The sequence below is a fragment of the Chelonoidis abingdonii genome, chromosome 9 (genome assembly GCF_003597395.2).
Source record: "Chelonoidis abingdonii isolate Lonesome George chromosome 9, CheloAbing_2.0, whole genome shotgun sequence".
Lineage (NCBI taxonomy): Eukaryota > Metazoa > Chordata > Testudines > Testudinidae > Chelonoidis > Chelonoidis abingdonii.
Genome location: NC_133777.1, coordinates 43,373,388 through 43,393,176, shown reverse-complemented (window position 1 = coordinate 43,393,176; position 19,789 = coordinate 43,373,388). Strand labels below are relative to the sequence as shown.

Genomic DNA, 19,789 nt, shown 5'->3' with positions numbered 1-19,789 from the left:
CTTTTGAGCCTTTATTTTTTGTCTACATTTGTTACCTTTAGAAACAATCTGCTCTCTCCTGTTCCTACTGGAGATCTCCTTGGAGGAGAAGAGAGTTGGGTGTGGGGGGAGGGAGGCTATGGCTTCTGCCTGCTGATGAGGGTGGGCATGCTGGGGCCTTGCACAGACCTCTTCCATCTTGAGTCTCTGGCAAAGCCTTGGGTTCTGCACCAATCCCTTCCTACCCAAAGGGCTGTGGGTCTTGCTCTCTGATGTCACAATTCTGCTAGACCCCAAGCCCTTCAGAATCCTCCAGCTCAGGATGGCTAGCCCCTTGCACCACTGTGGCTTCATTTCTATTTTTAGCACACTAGCTTGATCAGCGCTAGCACAGGTATGTCTACACAAGCCAGACATTACACTTCCCTTTTCCAGTGTAAACATACCCCAAGTCAGGGGATACTTCCTTCCGTCTACCCTCTGTATATATGGGGAGGGGAATCATTGACCTTGTGCATATGTAATGGTGTTTGGTGTTTGTAAGACAAGGTATAATAATCACACTTCCAAATTGCAATGAACTATGGAAAAGTTCCTGGTTGATGTCAGAGATGATACTTATACCTAGATGCACTCCCCTTCCCCACCCCCAGCCCTACGCATGCTGGCTTGGGAATATCACTGCTGTAGTGTCATCTTTTAAGACACTTTTCACATGCACCACTTCTTGTATTAGGGTAAGTTAAAACAAGCTACAGTACATTGGGACATTAATACTCTATTACAGTGTTTGTATTAGCATATTAAAAGCAATAACACTTAACAGACCAGTATATCCAGGACATTACTAGCACACTTTTCCCCCACCAATACCTAGTAGTTGCACTGTCATCTTCCATAGCTACTGACGTTCCAGCTTTTTTTTGTTAAAACTAAATTGGGAAGAAAAAGACTACTGATTCTGAACTTGTTTAATGGTTACTTTATTGCTAAAGGGTGCAGTGGGGTGTAGGCTCACAGGGAGGAAGCTTTTATGATGTAGGCAAGATCAGGTGTTTTATCCAAAACCAGAATATGAATAGTGCTGGTCTTCTTGGTGGCTGGCTGACCTTGAATTATTGTCAAAAATTAGAGGATTCCATTGATAAAGGGATTGGCCTCAAATACCTGGTTGTAGGACTCTTCCATGGTGTAGTTTTCATCTTGGGTGGCCCGGTCCTCAGTATATTAAAGCATGTAATTATCTGTTATAACTCTGTAGCTTTTTATGAAGGCAGGAGTAAAATAAAAGTAGCTGCAATAGTTCCACAGTTAACTAAAACTGAAAACTTACATAATTTAAATCAGATTCCTAATCTTAATTTTTGCTTAATAGACTCATAGACTCATAGGTCAGAAGGGACCAATATGATCATCTAGTCTGACCTCCTGCACAAGGCAGGCCACAGAACCCTACCCATCCACTTTTATAACAACCCCTAACCCATGACTGAGTTATTGAAGTCCTCAAAATTGTGGTTTGAAGACCTCAAGCTGCAGAGAATCCACCAGCAAGCGACCCATGCCCCACGCTGCAGAGGAAGGCGAAAAACCTCCAGGGCCTCTGCCAATCCGCCCTGGAGGAAAATTCCTTCCCGACCCCAAATATGGCGATCAGCTAAACCCTGAGCATGTGGGCAAGACTCACCAGCCAGCACCCAAGAAAGAATTCTCTGCAGTAACTCAGTTCCCATCCCATCCAACATCCCCTCACAGACCATTGAGCAGACTTATCTGCCGATAATCCAAGATCAATTGCCCAAATTAAACTATCCCATCATAACATCCCCTCCATATACTTATCAAGCTTAGTCTTAAAGCCAGATAAGTCTTTTGCCCCCACTACTTCCCTCGGAAGGCTGTTCCAGAACTTCACTCCCCTAATGGTTAGAAACCTTCGTCTAATTTCAAGTCTAAACTTCCTAATATCCAGTTTGTACCCATTCGTCCTCGTGCCTACATTAGTACTAAACTTAAATAATTCCTCTCCCTCCCTAACGTTAATCCCCCTGATATATTTATATAGAGCAAGCATATCCCCCCGGAGCCTTCTTTTGGCCAGGCTAAACAAGCCAAGCTCTTTGAGTCTCCTTTCATAAGGCAGATTTTCCATTCCTCGGATCATCCTAGTAGCCCGTCTCTGAACCTGTTCCAGTTTGAATTCATCCTTCTTAAACATGGGACACCAGAACTGCACACAATATTCCAGGTGGGGTCTCACCAGCGCCTTGTATAACGGTACTAACACCTCCTTATCCTTGCTGGAAATACCTCGCCTGATGCATCCTAATAAATAAGTCCATAAGAAAACTCTGTTGGGAAACTGCTACAGTTTACTTAGAAAGTGCACTTCTCCTATATAGGTCATAAGGATCCTATCTGTCTGAATACTGGCTGCTCTTTCTTTCTTTGATCTGCAGAGTGACTGATGCTTTTCAGATCTCAGTTGTGGGTACAGGAGGGTTTCATTGCATCTTCTTTCTTGGCCCAGCTACTGTTCTCCCTTCTTGTTGCATTGATAGTGGGTGGGTGTGTCTCACCCAGGGCCGGCTCTAGCCATTTCACTGCCCCAAGCACGGCGGCATGCCACAGGGGGCGCTCTGCCGCTCACCGGTCCCGTGGGTCCGGTGCTGCAGGAGGTCCACTGGAGCCGCCTGCCGCCCTCCTGGCAACCGGCAGAGCGCTCCCCGCGGCGTGCTGCCCCAAGCACGCGCTTGGCGTGCTGGGGCCTGGAGCTGGCCCTGGTCTCACCTTTTTTTTTTTTTTAAAATCACATATGCTAGGGTCAGTCTTGTCCTCTTCTCCTCTCTTGATGTCAGAGTAGATGCAGGCAGTGCAAAATGTACTACATCTGAAGAAGTGAGCTGTAGCCCATGAAAGCTTATGCTGAAATAAATTTGTTAGTCTCTAAGGTGCCACAAGTACTCCTGTTCTTTTTACAGTCATGCAGTATCTCAAATGCAAAGCTGCATTTCTCTGATCTGAGGTTTGAAGAATAATGTGGAACTAGCTATTTTAGGGGATGTCTAGTGTGTGTGTGTGTGTGTGTGTGTGTGTGTGTGTACACAGGTTAAAAACCCTAACTTTCAGTACTCAGTGTTTCAAAAATGTTAGACTGCCAACCTGTGTCACAGAGATGTCTTCTGTTTAAAAAAAACAACCCATGAATAAAGCTACTTTAAGGGAAATTATTGCTTTGTCCAACCCCGAAAAGCTATGAGATCTTTGCTCACCAATTCTCATAAAACTTGTATTTGTCATGTGTTTTTGGTGGCTTTAGTATTACGATCTACTATAAATAAAGTGCATTTCATTGATTGATTTTAAAATAAAATTAGTAACTGGAAAAAATGGCCAGTATTTTTTTAAAACCTGTGACAATTATAAACTACTGTATTCTGTCATTATACTTATATATACTTTAGATTCTAGAAAGTAAATCTTAAAGTTCTCCTGTGAAATGTCGGCTGTGCAAACCCTTCCGTAGCTGGATCATTCTTGTGTTTTTATTTTAAGTACAAATAAATATGTATAACAAATTTAGAAGTATGTAATTAGTAATTTGATATGCCAGGTGGTGCCTGTATGTGTTCGCTCCCCCCTGATGTTAGAACCTGGCTATGTCACTGGTAGCCATCGGAAATTGCTATGTTTCCTATGGATGGAGTGAGAGCTATTTGCAATGGGAGTTGTCAAGAATCAGAAGCCCACAAGAGTCTTCAGAGTTGTGTTGCAGAGGCTCTGGGCCTGCCCCCTGAAAGTGTGCCACCTGCCTCAGTGAACTATGTTGTGTTGGACGAATCTTTGCTGCCCATGCTCAATGTTGCCGACTAGCAAAAAGCCCACCTGCAAGATACTGACATTTGTGACACACTACTTGCAAAAAGAGAGGGGCGAAACCCTGTTTCAATTATTCCCTCTGCCCCTGAGGGTAGACTACTATTGAGGGAATGGAGCAAACTAAAACTGATACAGGAAATGCTGCACCGGATCACAGCACAAAATCAATACACACAACTATTGCTACCAAAAGAGTACAGAGCCTTGGCCATGAGGGCCCTGCATGATGACTTTGGACATTTGGGAATGGAGAGAACCCTAAAACTTATTCATAGTAGGTTCTACCGGCCCCAGATGGCAGAGGACGCAAGAAATGTGGAACATGCATTAGATGTGTTCAAAGGAAAACTCTGCCCACTAGAGCAGCATATCTGAAGAATATCACCACCAGCAAACCTTTGGAGCTGGTATGAATTGATTTCTTGTCTTTAGAAGCAGACAGGAGAAATGTTGGGAACATTTTAGTAGTGACTGACCATTTCATAGATTCATAGACTCTAGGACTGGAAGGGACCTCGAGAGGTCATCGAGTCCAGTCCCCTGCCCTCATGGCAGGACCAAATACTGTCTAGACCATCCCTGATAGACATTTATCTAACCTACCCTTAAATATCTCCAGAGATGGAGATTCCACAACCTCCCTAGGCAATTTATTCCAGTGTTTAACTACCCTGACAGTTAGGAACTTTTTCCTAATGTCCAACCTAAATCTCCCTTGCTGCAGTTTAAGCCCATTGCTTCTTGTTCTATCCTTAGAGGATAAGGTGAACAAGTTTTCTCCCTCTGCCTGATGACACCTTTTTAGATACCTAAAAACTGCTATCATGTCCCTCTCAGTCTTCTCTTTTGACATGGTATGTGCAGGCATATCCCACACATGACCAGAAGGCCACCACTATTGCTCGAATGTTGTGGGAGAAATATCTTTCAGTGTATGGGTTCCCACCTCAGATACACTCTGACCAGGGGCAGGACTTTGAGAGTCACCTTCTGAAGGAGGGTGCTGAGGATGGCAGGAATTAAGAAATCCAAAACAACACCTTACTACCCACAAGGTGACCCTCATCCAGAGTGATTTAATCCAACTCCGTTGGATATGTTGGGGACTTTACATCCAGAGCAGAAGGCAACCTGGAGCCAGCATGTTGCATTTTTGGTGCATGCCTACAACGCCACAAAGGACAATGCTACGGGAGTCACTCCATATCTCTTGATGTTTGGGCGAGAGCCAAGATTACCCATAGACCTGTGCTTTGGGGTATCAGAGGATGGAGATAGCTATGAGACAGAGCAGCAGTGTGTTTTCTGACTAAGAAAAACTGTGGGATGCTTATCGCTTGGCTATGGCCGCTGCCCACAAGAACTCAGTAATAACAAGCACCGGTATGATGCCGGGGTGCATTTGCAAGAGCTCCAGGCAGGGGCAGAGTTCTGCTGAGAAATTTGGGTGTTGCTGGCAAACACAAGATTGCTGACAGATGGAAAGTAATACTTTACCTTGTGGTGGAAAAGCTGGGAGATCTGCTGGTCTACAAGATTAAACCTGAAATGGGACCAGGGTAAATAAAGACAGTACACAGAAACCTCTTACTACCTGTGAGGGAATTGGTAGGTGCCCCATATGAAAGGGACCATGACATGGGACCTGGGCGAAAAAAGGGTGCTGGACCAAATCCACCACCCTGTACATGCAGTGGGCCCTGTCGAGCTAATCCACCCTTATCTAGCACATCTGAGAGTGAGTCTGAGGAGAAGGACACTACCATGGAATATCCTAGAATGGGGACCAGATTCCAGCCTCCATCAGCTGAATCTGGTGAGAGCTCCACTTCTTCAGCTCTAAACCCCATGGCAGAAGCATTTAGGCCTGTTACTGGTACCCATCCCTCCATCAATGATGAGACGAGTCTGGGATAATGAGCTTGTCCCACCAACATTCCCACACCTCCTGGAAGAAAAACAGGCCTGTGATGACACACCTAGGTTGTTGGACAGAGGGGACATACAAGTAGAAGGTGTCCCTGGTGCTCTGGACATTCCAGTACCATAACAAGAGATACAGGGGCCTGTGTCAGTAGTGGGAGTACCCTCAAGAGAACCCTCACCATCCCTAGTCCAAGAAGGAGTCCCCCCGGTCCTTGCCATGCCCACGCTCAATAGGCATGACAGGGTTATAAGAATAGTAAACAGGATAACTTATGATGTGCCTGAGGTGGTTAGTGAAGAAACAATACACTTAGATCATAGGCTTGTGGCAGCCATAGTGGGTTTTCTCAGACACTTTGAGGACAACTCATGTAGTTGGTATAATCTAGAGCAGGGGTCCCCAACGCGGTGCCTGTGGGCGCCATGGCGCCCGTGGGGGCATCTTAATGCGCCCGCATCCTGGCCCCTGGGAGAGCACTTGCCAAAATGCCTCAGCGGCATTTTGGCGGGGACACCTCTCGATGACGCTTGTTGCCAACAAGTGACGTCATCGAGAGGCATCACCCCCGAATTTCGGCGGGGACGCCTCTGGCTGATGCCGCCTGCCGTCGACAAGTGATGTCATCGAGAGGCATCGCCGCCGAAATGCCACCAAAATTCAGCGGCATTTTGGCAGGTGCTCCACTGCCACAGTGGTCCTTTGGCTGGCACCTGCCAGCCAAAAAGGTTGGGGACCACTGATTTAGAGCGTGATTTTCCAGGACAACAAATTCTCGGCTGAGGGAGGATGCAAGCAGGGTCAGAATGAGCTCTCCCCTGACAGCTAACTGGAAGAGGGACAGACCTCAGGAGCAAACTGTATTTACATAAACAGACCTACTCTGCCTGGATATCCAGCAGGTAGAGCAGTGTTGCTCAAAGTGATCAACTTTGGCTGGTGTTGGGTTACAGATCCCTTTAGTACTGAATCCAGGGGTAGTGAAATGTTGTTATCAATGTTGTTGTCTTGTGTGGGTAAACGGGAGCAGAACTGTGCTTAACCTGTCTCAGATGAGGGGGTCACCCTCAACTGAAAGGAGCTTGCTAAGCCAGGGGCTTGAATGCCAGATCCCTGTGAAAGTAAGAAAGATGGGGACTCTCTTTAAGGTGCCTGGTCTAATCTGCCCCCCTCCCCTGGTTCAAAGATAGAGCTAAATAGGCTCCATTAGGAGTATCTTGCTATTTTAAGTGCCCAATAGAGCTGAAATCACTTGTGGTGGGACAATGTTTCCTCCCAGCCTGCTTCTGGTTCCCCCACTTAGAGCTGACAATCACCAACAGTTGGGTGGAATCTCAAGACTAACCTGCAGAGGTCACAGCAGAGAGACAGGTAGAAACAGTGAGCAGGAGACTGGTGGGGGTGGAGAGGAACGAGCAGCTGGTGTGGCAGCCAGAAGAGCAGAACGGAACCCGGTAGTGTGGCCAGCCAGAGCAAGTGCTCAGATGAGGGGGCAAGCAAGGTGCCTTCTTCCCTGGGTTGAAGGTGAACTCACACAGCTGCATCTCTGAACCCTACAACCTCACTGACCCAGGACAACCACTGTGAGTGGGGTGTGGTGAGGGAGCAGAGAGGGGCACAGTAAAGGAACTGTTGGTGGTAGAACTCAGGAACATGAGGCAGGAGACACTGCCCCAAGCACTCTGGGGTGGGTGTCCTGCTCACAGTTTTATGATTATGAATCCTGCTTGTGACATTTTTCCTAATTAATGTTGGGTGATTTCCCTTCTTTCATAAAAAGTTTCTTTTGTACACTCAGACTCTGTGCTTGTGAGAGGGGAAGTATTGCGTCTCAAAGGTACCTAGGAGTGGTGTGTAATTTTCCCAGATTACTGGGTGGGGGCTTGAGCCAGTTCTGTGTTGTATTGTTGAAAAGGAACCCCTAGATATGGAACCCAGCCCTGGTTGCTCCCGGCTCCACCTGTCAGAAAGATTACACTAGAAAGGTCTGTTAAATCAGGATGCAGGAAAAAGATGATAAAACCGTTTAAAGCATCTCATGATTCCATTGCAGGTAACTTGCCCTAAAATCAGGCCTTCGCTAGATTGTAATGCAAGAAGTGAAGTGTGAGCTATTTCGTTGTATCGTTATCTTATAACTTTTAAACAAAAGAATATTGAAATTGCATATTCAGGGACCAAAATCGGACCTTGGGGCACCCTAAGGGGCTTACAATCTAAGTATAAGACAAGAGACAACAGAGGGAAACAGACAGACAAAGAAACAATGAGAAAATACGTGCCAGCATGACAGGCATTGGTCTCAGTGCATTAGCAGCCTAACCCTAGTCAGGTTTGTTGTAGGAATCACAGCAAAGGAGAGTTTTGAGGAGGGATTTGAAGGAGGATAATGAGTGACTTTTGCAGATGTTTATGGAGAGCGCTGCCCAGGCATGAGGGAGTGGCATGAGAGAAAGCACAGAACTGCCTGTATGAAAACGTGACAAGTGGGCAGTGGAGGCTGGGATCGTGGTCCAATCAGAGGCGCGCATCAGTGAATTTGAAATGAGAAATAAAGGTGGGGATTCACCATATAGAACCTTGAAAGTGAAGACAAACAGCTATGTTTGATGTGACAGAGAAGGAGGAGCCAGTGTAGGGACCCTTACCTACCATGCACACTAGTATTGTTTCATTGTCTGCTTATCCTGTCCCGGTCTGTCAGTAGCCATCTGTTCTCTTGTATCTCTTTGGGGCAGGGACTGTCTTATTCTGTGTCTGTACAGCAGCTAGCACAATGAGGTTCTGGTCCACGACTAGGGCTCCTAGGTGTTACGTTAATACAAATAAATTACAATGATGAAGAAGAAAGAGAGACTTCAGTGTGGGGAATACACCTGAGGAATGGCCAAGACACACTCCACCCCGATGGGCCACACATAGTTGGAGAAATTAGGTCATACACAAAAGAAACAAGTTACTCAGAGCTTTGAAATGAAGTTGAAAGGCACATAAACCTGTTGTGGTTTAAATTACAAGAAATAGAAGATGAGCCATCCTGAAACCAGGAAATACTACACAAGAGTAGCACGTGATTGCTCTAAAAACAGTTGTTAAAAGGTTATAGAGGGGTAGGCGTGTTAGTTTGTATCAGCAAAAACAACTTGGAGTCCTTGTGGCACCTTAAAGACTAACAAATTTATTTGGGCATAAGCTTTCATGGGGTATAACCCACTTCATCAGATGCATGGAGTGAAAATAGAGTAGGCAGGTATAAATATAAAACACATGAAAAGATGGGAGTTGCCTTACCAAGTTGCGGGCATGCAAAGAGCTAATTCGATCAAGGGGAATGTGACTATTCAACAGTATGACAAGAAAGGAGTTGAATATAAAGAGGAAAATGAACTTTTTGCTGATTCTAAATGCAAAAAAGACTTCAAAGAAGTGGAAATTGTGACAAAATGACCAGGGAGGAGTATAAAAATATTTGCTCGGGAGCATGCAGAGTGAATCAAGGAGGCGCCAATCACTGTGGAGTGCAGCTAGCAAGAGATGAAAGGGTAACAAAAGCGGTTCTTCAGTACATTAGCAACAGAGAAAAGGTCAAGTAAAGCGTAGGCCCTTACTTGTGAATTGAGGGGGCAACTAGTGACAGAGGGATTACAAAAGCTAATGCACACTCAATGATTTTTTTGCCTCTGTCTTCACAACCAAGTCGCTCCGACTGCTTTGCACTGCAGCACAGTAATGGGGAGACGTGACAAGCCTTCTGTGGAGAAGAAAGTGGGTCGGCGACTATTTTAGAAAAAACTGGATGAGCAACAGTCATGGGCCGGGCGGCGCATGCGCTGACATCCGAGGTGTAAGGGATTGCCAGATGATTCGATTGCAGAGCCAGTTGGCCATATATACTTTGAAAACCTGCGACAGGGAGAGTCCGGAAGGACTGTAAAAGAGGCTAAGGTGTAGTGCCAATCTTTAATTAAAGGAAAAAGGAAGATCGGGAATACAGCCAGGTCAGCCGTACCTCTAGTGCCCTTTTATAATCGCATGGAGAGGTCCTCACAGGAATCAAATTCTGAAGCACTTGAAGCAGGAAGCACCAAGGGACAGCAGCATGGATTCCAAGGGCAAGTCATGTCTGACTACTAAGGCCTTCTAGAGGAATAACTGGTCTGTTGGATGAAGGGAAAGCAGTGGAGCCCGTGTTATGTCTTGATTTAGCAAGCTTTTGAATACGGTTCCCACGGTTCTTGCCACAACGTTAAAAATATGAGCTTGATGAATGGACTTATGATGTGGATAGGTAATAGCTGCCTAGTCATTGGGTCTAACGGGATAGTGACAACAGCTCCATGTCTAGTTAGGCAGCCGTATCGAAGCCGGATGTGCCCCATAACAGTCCTTGGGCTGGTTTTGTTTTCAATATCTCATTTATGATCTGGAAGTGGCATGGGACTGCACTTCTCAGCAACGTTGCAGATGACACAAACGTGGAATAGTGGTAGAGTATGCTGAGGGTCGCGGCATATGATACAGAGGGATCCGACAAATCTAGAGATTGGGCCAAACAGTACAACTGAATGAAGGTCAGCAAGGATCAGTGCAGACCCGCACTTTGGACAGAATGAATTCTCTCCATCTTTACAGATACGGAACCGAATGCTAGGACGCATCTCAGCAAGGATCTAGGGTTACAGTGGCAGAGAACGCTGAGCTATGCAGTCAACCGTATACTCCTGGTTGCCAGAAAGCGCAATGGCATTTTGGGTGTATAAGTTGAGGGCAACTGCGAGCAGATCGAGGGTCTGATCAGTCCCCCTCTTTGAATATGTGAGCCCCCGATTGTCGAGTCCAGTTTCGGAGACTTCCTCACCGAGTTGTCATGAAGCATGCGAAAATGGAAAGAGTCATCAGCGTGAGGTGCAACAAAAATGTATAAGGGCGGCTGGAGCAATGATTATGAGGAGAGCGCTGAGGGAACTGGGATTGTGTAGCTACGAGAGAACGAATGGAGGAGGGATTTGAATAAGCTGCTTTCAACTCCTTGGGGGTCGCAGACAGGAGATCTAGATCTGTTCTCGTTTGTACTGATCCAGAACAGGGATAATGGTCTCAAGTTGCAAGTGTGGCGAGGTTTAAGGTTGGAAAAAGAAAAAACTTTTCACTAGCAGGAGGGAAGCAAACTGGAATGTGTTTTCTATGAGGTGGTGGAATCTCCTTCCTTAGAGGTTTTTAAGGTCAGGCTTGACAAAACCCTGGCTGGGATGATTTAGTTGGGGATTGGTCCTGCTGTGAGCAAGGGGTTGGACTAGATGACCTCCTGAGGTCTCTTCCAACCCTGATAGTCTATGATTCTATGACCCAGTCACTCCCAGTCTTTATTCAGGCCCAGTGGGATGGTGTCAAGTTTGCAAATTAATTCCAGTTCTGCAGTTGCTTGTTGAAGACTGTTTTTGAAGGTTTTTTTTTGTTTAAGAATGGCCACTTTTAAGTCCATTATTGAGTGTCCAGGGAAACTGAAGTGCTCTCCTACTGGTTTTTGAATGTTACAATTCTTGATGTTTGATTTGTGTCCATTTATTCTTTTGCATAAAGACTGTCCGGTTTGGCCAATGTACATGGCAGAGGGGCATTGCTGGCACATGATGTTATATATCACATTGGTAGATGTGCAGGTGAACGAGCCCCTGATGGTGTGGCTGATGTGATTAGGTTCTACGATGGTATCCCTTGAATAGATATGTGGACAGAGTTGGCAATGGGGTTTGTTGCAGAGATTGATTCCTGGGTTAGTATTTTTGTTGTGTAGTGTGTAGTTGCGGATGAGTATTTGCTTCAGGTTGGGGGGCTGTCTGTAAGCGAGGACTGGCCTATCTCCCAAGGTCTGTGAGAGTGAGAGATCATCCTTCAGGATCGGTTGTAGATCCTTGATGATGGGCTGGAGAAGTTTTAGCTAGGGGCTGTAGGTGATGGTCAGTGGCATTCTGTTACTTTCTTTGTTGGGCCTGTCTTGTAGTAGGTGACTTCTGGGTACCTATCTCACTCTGTCAAGCTGTTTCTTCACTTCCCCAGGTGTGTATTGTAGTTTTAAGAACGCTTGATAGAGATCTGTAGGTGTCTATCTCTGTCTGAGGGGGGGAAGGAGGACTAGGGAGTGAGGACCAGGCTGTGCTGGATAGGCAGGAGAGGAGAAGATGCTGCAGAGGCAGTAAAGGGACTGATATGGTTAAAGTTGCAGTCCAGGGGTGGTGGTGTGAAACTTAACTCTTCATTTCCTGGTTTTCAGAGGTTTGACTATCACTGAATTTAATGTTCTGGAGGGGCCCCGCTGGGCAACCTTAACTCTGAATTAACCAAGTTTTCGGGCAGTTAATATAGTGCAATGGAAGCTGGCCTGTATCGCACCCAGGACCCTTCCCATGGACGCAGTGTGCTTAGTGGGCCTTACAGTTTCTGATAACTAAATGTTGTGGTTGATTGGATTTAATAAACAAAGTTTATGATGGTGTAACAAGGGACCCAGCTGTCTAGTAAATAAGCTTCATTTTAGAGCTATAAATAGTGGAATACTGGAGAAGGGTCACTTAGGGTGCAAAATGTAAGAATAAGGAAACTCAAAGTTACAGGTATCAGAGGGGTAGCCGTGTTAGTCTGGATCTGTAAAAGCATGCATCCAACGAAGTGGGTATTCACCTATGAAAGCTCATGCTCCAATACGTCTGTTAGTCTATAAGATGCCTCAGGGTTACAGAACAATCTTAAAATAGCCTGTGCTATGAGAATGTTTGACAAGGCTTGGTTTTTCTCAAGTCTATACCCACTTCCCAGCAGGAAACTAGCCCCGCCTTGAAGAAGAAAGGAGAACCTAGCGGGAAACAGCTGATAGTAAGAGAAGAAATGCAGGGTGGGAACTAAGGGGTAGGAACTGGGGGAAAGGGAACAGAAACAGTTAGTAAATAATGTTGTATGCTTCAGTAGAAAAGTTTATCTGGCATAGTTGACCTGTAAATGTAATCCAGTATATTGCATCACTTGTGAAATAAAGGAACAGAAAGAAATCTGTCTTGGCCTAAATTTGTGCAGCAATTGGAAGAGGGAACAGCAAGAGGCAATAGCAATACACAGTGTGAAAATTAAATGGTGAGACTGAACATTAAAGCCTGCTCCATTCATGTGCATGGTGCGTTGATGTCCAACCCAAAGAAAATTAGTGGTAAGTGAATTGTCAAAGGCAAGGCCAGACATTGTATTTGTCAGGAAAGCTATTATTAAAAAAAATAAAAAGTTAAGACTATAAACTAGCATCCAATAATTCTTTCCCTCAGATAAGATAAAGATAGCAATTTTAATATAAAAGAATCTGCCAGAGCTTTAAAAAGGAATTAGGTCATATGTATATTTATATTTGTCAGGGGCACAGTGTCCAGTGAAGGTTCTACACTAGCCCTAGTCTATTCCGCTAAGTCCTGGCAGGAGTTGTTTGCTGATGAATTTTTGGCTAATATTATAAACTTTGCAATAAGGAAAATGTTAATTGGAGGAGACCTCAATATGCCACTAAATCACTTCATGGATAAATCAGCTAATAAAAATTGGAAAAACCATTAAATAAGAGCAAAATCAAGAGAAAATGTAATTAAGCTGGGCTTCCTGACACCTAAAGGCACCAGCACCCTTATAAGAAAAAATATATCTATTTTTCTAACTCTGTAAATTCATGCACCAAGATTAATAACATCCTGGTCTCACCATCTTTAGTAACAGATATTGTAGATTCAGATACTGTGCCCCCACGTTTGGATATTTCAAATCAATTATGGTGGTGCTATAGGAAAGCCTTGGAAGCAGAATTACTGCTTAATGAAAGACTCAGTTATTTTGGATATTATCAAAAGAGAAACTAAGTCCTGTTTTGATACTAATCTAAAAATGTTGTTGGGGATGCATGAAAGCAGTAATAAGAAGCAAATTAATTAGCCTGCTGTCTCAGAAAGGAAGCAAAAAAAGTAATATTAACACAGAAGACTGAAAACCTGTTAACCTTGCATAAAAGAAGTATATATTAAATGCCTCTGCTTTCTTGAGGGCAATTAACTACCATACATATAGAGAAAACTGAAAGGGCTCTCAGCTAGCTGAAATAGAGATATTATGAAGGGAATAAGGCTAATAAACTCCTTGCCTATCAATTATGAGAAGAAAAGAATCAAATACAGGCAATGAATGCATCTGCGCTCCTCCCTCCCCTACATAAACACAGACAGATTGTTGAAGAATCTAGGAAACTTTATATACATCTTCAGGCCTCCAATTTTAAAGCAGCTCTGGAGAAAATTAGGGAATGTATTAATGAGGCAGCATAGAATCACAGAATATTAGGGTTGGAAGAAACCTCAGAAGGTCGTTGTAGCAGAGTGGATCTCTGCTCCGGCCCTGAAGGGGTTAAAACAGCCCAGGGAAGGAGCAAGCAGCCTGTTTAGTGGGGCTGACTGGGGGAAGTGGCAGCAGCTGGGGCCACGCCCCAAACTGAGCCACAGGCCCTTATAAAAGGGCAGAGAAGCCAGGAGCCCAAGAGTCTCTCTCTGCATTCAGAGGGAGAAGGGCCTGGCTGCTGAGACAAGGTACCTAGCGTGCAGCAGGGCTGGGGAAAGGCAGAGGAGCTGGGGAGCTCCTACCTAGAGAGCCCCAGGCTGTGGCCTAGCAGTAGGCTAGGGGGTACTGGGGTTGCAGGGTGCGACCTTGGGGTAGGCCAAGGCAGCAGGCCCAAACCCCTTTGCCGATGATGAGAGGCTAACACTGCAGTCTGCCCCAGGGCGTGGGGCTAGCTAATGACTGGGCAGTTGCCAAGACCCTGAGGCAAAGTGGGGATAGAGTGGGGGAGTTCCCAGGGAGGGGAAACCCTGAAGGAAAAGGGGTTACTGCCAGGGGGGCAGCACCCCATGTAAAAGGGGCTCTGGGGTCCAGGGAGGGACGTGGGGCCAGAAACCAGAAGGCGGATCACTGGCCTGCAGAGGGCGCTCCAGCTGCAGTTTGAGCTAATTCCCTAAAGCAACCAGCAGGAGGCGCCGCGGGGGTGAGTACGCCTGGTTACAGTCATCTAGTCCAATCCCCTGCTCAAAGCAGGAGCAACACCAACTAAATCATCCCAGCCAAGGCTTTGTCAAGCCAGGCCTTAAAAAAGGATGCCCAGGTTAGCTCAGGAACGGTTGATTTGCTTAGAAAGACCAATGCAGGAAGAGGATTTCAGGGGGGCAAATAAATCAATGCCATGACAAAAATCCCCAAGATCAGATGTGTTCTCAATAGGGTTTTATAAGATGACATGAGATATCATTGCGGGTAAACTAGCCACTCTAATGAGTTTGTTAGAGAGTAAGACAGATTCCCCATACAGTGAAAGACATGGACATAGCAGTAATAGCCAATTTACAAAAAGACAAGATACTATGTCTTCTTTCTTAATGTATAGATGAAAATATTTTCAAAGACCCTGCCAGAAGAATAAAAGCAGGCAGTTAATACACGTTGGTCAAACAGGTTTCAGACATAATACACAGAATGATAACGTTAGACAAATCATAGAAACAATTCATAATATGCAGATAATAACAACAATAAGTCTACTGCTATTCCTAGGCACTGAGAAGGCTTTGCTAGAGAAGAGTGGACTTCTATAAAAAGGACTTCTATGGGTGGGTTTTGGAGACAATGTGAAGATTTGGACGAATGTATTATATGATTCGCGCACTGCTAGGATGAAAGTGAATGGGATAGACTTCAGTGAATTTCAGCTACAAAGAGGCACCAGAGAAGGCTGTCCTCTACCCCGTCTCTTTATTTGCCCTCTTTATGGAGTTCCAGGTGCACGCACACAAAAAAGTCAGAACAGTAGCATAACAAGTGTTACAATTAATAAAACAGAATATAAAATTGTGTTGGGTGTAGATGATGTGATACTAATGTTACCAATCCAGTGCAATCTATTATGTGCATTCTGATATCAATTAATTAATTCAGCAGAGTCTGGCTATGCAATTAATTAAATAAATCTGAAACATTAAATCTAGGGTTGGCAGAATCTATGATTAAGCTGCTGCAAGAGACATTTTGAGTTTCTGAGGTCTGGTACTTTGAGGTTAGGAGAAATATTAACTCCTGTCAGTTATATGAAATTAATTTTCCTCCCGTATTTCAGAACTGAAAACTTGTACATTATTTCAATCAAACATATATGCTGTCTAGCCGTGGTTAAAATGAATTTGTTCCAAAACATTAGTTTCAGGCCCTATCAGTATAGTTACCAAGAAGAATGAGGTCATTCAAAGAAGAATTATTAAGTTGGTATGGGACAAGAAGTTCCTTAGAGTAAAGAAGAAAACTCTCCATAAACCCACTGTGGGTTTATAAAGTATAAAAAAGGAGTATTAAATTATAGAGAGGATGTACAGGAATAGAGAAAAGAAATAAAAACACGAAGAAGTGTAATTTTCATTGAGGATTGATATCAGTTTTTCATTTTTGTCTTTACAGATGGGCAGCAGTTCATCTAAGGTAAGCAGAATGGGATTCACTTGGCTTTCCTTCTGTCCATCTAATCTGGTTCAGATTCCACCTACTAGCTTTTAAGAATATGTAGAATGGTTTGTAAGTTTGTAGGTTCTATAAAGTTGTTGATCTGCACGGCAAGAGGCTTTCTGAGCCCAGCTCTTAACATGGGGTTAGATGTGAGCAGTGTTGCCAATGCTTGTATTTTTATTGTGATAGTTGGGGTTTTACTTAAAGCACCATCTTCTAGAAGCAAGTGGTTATTTGGGAATTTCAGCTCTTATTTATTTTTTTTTTAAAGCAAGTTTCTAACTCTCTTGCAAGTCTGAGAAAAGCATGAAAAGGTGACCTAAGTGCACCCCAAAGGCAAATAAAAGGAATCTAAAATCTATTATTTAAATCAGTCTCATGATTTTTAAATGCTTGGAGTTGGCAATACTGACTTACTGCTGTAATTCTTTGTTGATCAAAGGCATTGAGTCATTTCAGCAATGGCTGAGAGAAACATTCTCCTCTTTGCTGAAATATAGATGCATGGGGGTGGAGAGGTGAAAACTGGAGCTGCTTCAGGGCTGCATGGGCAGACCAGAAGTGTCTGCCATTATCAGGTAAAGAAAGCATGGCAATCAGAGTTGGCCCATTGCTTCCTGACTTGTCACCACTGGCAGGGAGCAGATGCAGAAAGGAAATTATAACCAGGGGTGAAAGTAAGTCCCGTGACTCACTGGTACGTTGGGCCAGCTCTGGCCCCCGGAAGGGGTGGGGCCTAGGACGGAAGGGGCGTGGCTGAGGGAGTCAGAGCCAGCCCCAGCCCACCCTGTAAGGTAAGTGCCCTCCCCACCAGGGTAGCAGCAGCAGCCTGGGGCTCTGGGGGCTATTTAAAGGGCCTGGTGCTTCCCTGCTTCTACAGCCCCGGCTCTGGAAATAGCTGCCGGAGCCCTGAGGAAGTGGCAGGGCTCCTGTGGTTATTTAGAGGAGCGGGGCAGCTGGGGCCTTGGGGCCTTTAAATAGCCCCTGGAGCCCCCCTGCTGCCCCTGGGCTTTGGGAGCTATTTAAAGGGCCCAGGGCTCCCCTGCTTCTACAGCCCTCGCTCATTAAATGGCCACTGGAGCCCTGAAGTGGTGGCAGTGTGGCTCTGGCAGCTATTTAAAGGGCCAGGGAGGTAGAAGCAGCAGGAGCCCTGGACTTTTTAAATAGCCCCCAGAACCCCGCAGCCGTACCCCAGGGCTCCAGCAGTGGGGCTCTGGTGGCAATTTAAAGGGCCTGGGGCTCCAGCCTCTGCTGGGAGGCCCAGGCCCTTTAAATTTCCCCTGGGGGAAGCCAGGCCGCCCCGGTACGGCAAACTGGCTCTTGCCAGTATGCCATACCGGGGCGTACCAGCTTACTTTCACTTCTGATTATAACTAAAATCATAGAAGATTAGGGTTGGAAGAGACCTCAGGAGGTCATCTAGTCCAATCCCCTGCTCAAAATCTTAATCATTAGAAAAATATGCTGCACCTAAAAAAAAATGTAATGCCCACTGTGCTGTGGTCTCTCCATCTCCCTGCTTCTAACATTGAGATCTTTTGACTTTAAAATGATTTCTCAAGAGAAGTGATAGGAATCCCATTGCCTGAATAATTTAAAACTAGACTGGTCAAAGCCCTGGAAAATACAGCATAAGGAGCAAACCTGCACTAGCCTGGGGGTGTGGAGGAGGAGTGATCTAGTAGGTATTTTCCACCTTTGTTTTCAGTAATTCCACTACTTTGGATTCTTTACAGAGCATTAATACCAGGAAGTTTCAAAGCTGATGTTAGTTTTTCATTTTTGTCTTTACAGAACTGCTGTTCGTTTGAGGTAAGTGGAACTGGGTTCCCTGGACTTTCTGTCTGTCCATCTAATCTAGGATTTCCATATATCCAGGTTTTCCCAGATATTGCCTCTTTTTTTGATCCTCCACCCTCTGTTCCGGCAGATTTTTCAATTAAGAGGAAATGGCCAGATTTTTTTCAGAGCAGATGCTGTAGCTCAGAAAGATCCCTGATTGGTTCATTCCCCTGAACCCAGAGCTGACTGGTCCATTTCCCTGCACCTATACCTACCAGCCCTGGGGAGGCATTGACTGACAGCTGTCACTGTGTCCTGGGCTTGCCCCGGCTGCCCTGCCAACGTGACAAGGAGCAATACTCTGCCCTGCACCTCCAGTGAGTACCCCCACTGGAAGTACCCCCTCCAGCTCCCTGAACTGTATCCCTACTCTAGCCCTTTCTCCTCTCCCGGCACCCGTGTCCTCTTTTTGGGACCTCAGTCTGAAATATGGTAACCCTAACCTAATCTGGCCTATTGAAAGAGAGAAGTGAAAGGGAGCTCTGGCTTTCATGTAAATCAAGCTTATAATGGTGGAATGCCAGACTAACTCTGCAAATACAGTATCAGGGGTCCCAGCTGACAGAGCATTGTGGGACCTCAGCATGTGATTGTAAACGCTAGGTCTAATCCAAAGTAAAAGAGAAGTGTATTCATTGCAGTGAGGAGGAGTAATCATAATGCAAATGGAAAGTCCCCCACCTCCAGTACCCAAACAATCATTGGTGATTATTTCATGAAAATACAGACACAGTAACATGACCACCATGGTATGTCGTGTCAGAGAACAGTGCAATATGCAATGGAGTTAGATCACTGCTAGGAACATAGGACTCACGAGGCTGGATAACAACCAACATCCATCTAGCTCAGTGCCTGTCTACTATTTAGAGATTAGCTTTAAGCTTTAAAGCAAAAGATTTAATGCCCCTTCCAAAAAGTGTTTAGTATTAACTATGACTCTGAATAGCCTTGTTGTTAATAGAAATGTCCAGTCCCTTTTTGAATCTTGTTAAGTTCTTGGCCTCAGTAGCTTCCTATGGCAGTGAGTTCTACAGTTAAATTGCACACTGCATGATAAAGGATTTCCTTTTAGCAGTTATAAATTTGGCACTTTTTAATTTCATTAAATGCCCCCTAGTTCTTGTGTTCAGAGACAGGAAGAACACAAACTTGCTCTACCCTTCTCTAGACCAGTGAGTATTTTATGGACTTTTTTTCATGTCCCTGCTTTTTTCATCTGCTTTCTAAGGTAACAATCTCAGTCTTTTCAATCTCTTTTCACAGGAGAGCGTTTCTAGGCCTCTGACCATTATTAGCCTTTTCTGAACCCCACTAGCTCTGCATTATCCTTCTGGAGATGGCACACCCTGTGTTGCACACAGTATCTAGATGAGGCTAGACCATCGATTTATAAAAACAGCTGTACCGGGTCAGACCAAAGGTCCATCTAGCTTAGTATCTTGTCTACCGACAGTGGCCAATGCCAGGTGCCCAAGAGGAAGTGAACCTAACAGGCAATGATCAAGTGATCTCTCTCCTGCCATCCATCTCCATCCTCTGACAAACAGAGGCTAGGGACACCATTCCTTACCCATCCTGGCTAATAGCCATTTATGGACTTAA

The 19,789-nt window shown here is 45.0% G+C and overlaps 1 protein-coding gene across 4 annotated transcripts in view; it reads left to right on the top strand.

Moving 5' to 3' along the window:
- Positions 1-14,338: 14,338 nt before the first annotated feature.
- LOC116831271 (uncharacterized) overlaps positions 14,339-19,789 on the top strand; it is a 27,897-nt gene continuing 22,446 nt past the window's right edge. For 2 of the 4 annotated variants that reach the window (XM_075069465.1, XM_075069462.1), the window contains exons 1-3: positions 14,339-14,388; positions 16,298-16,318; positions 18,137-18,154. In XM_075069465.1, coding sequence (XP_074925566.1) covers positions 16,298-16,318; positions 18,137-18,154 — 39 coding nt within the window. In that variant the 5' untranslated portion in view covers positions 14,339-14,388. Of the gene's footprint in view, positions 14,841-16,275; positions 16,319-18,136; positions 18,155-19,789 lie in introns of all 4 variants that reach the window. The other 2 variants (XM_075069464.1, XM_075069463.1) reach the window with 2 other exon arrangements.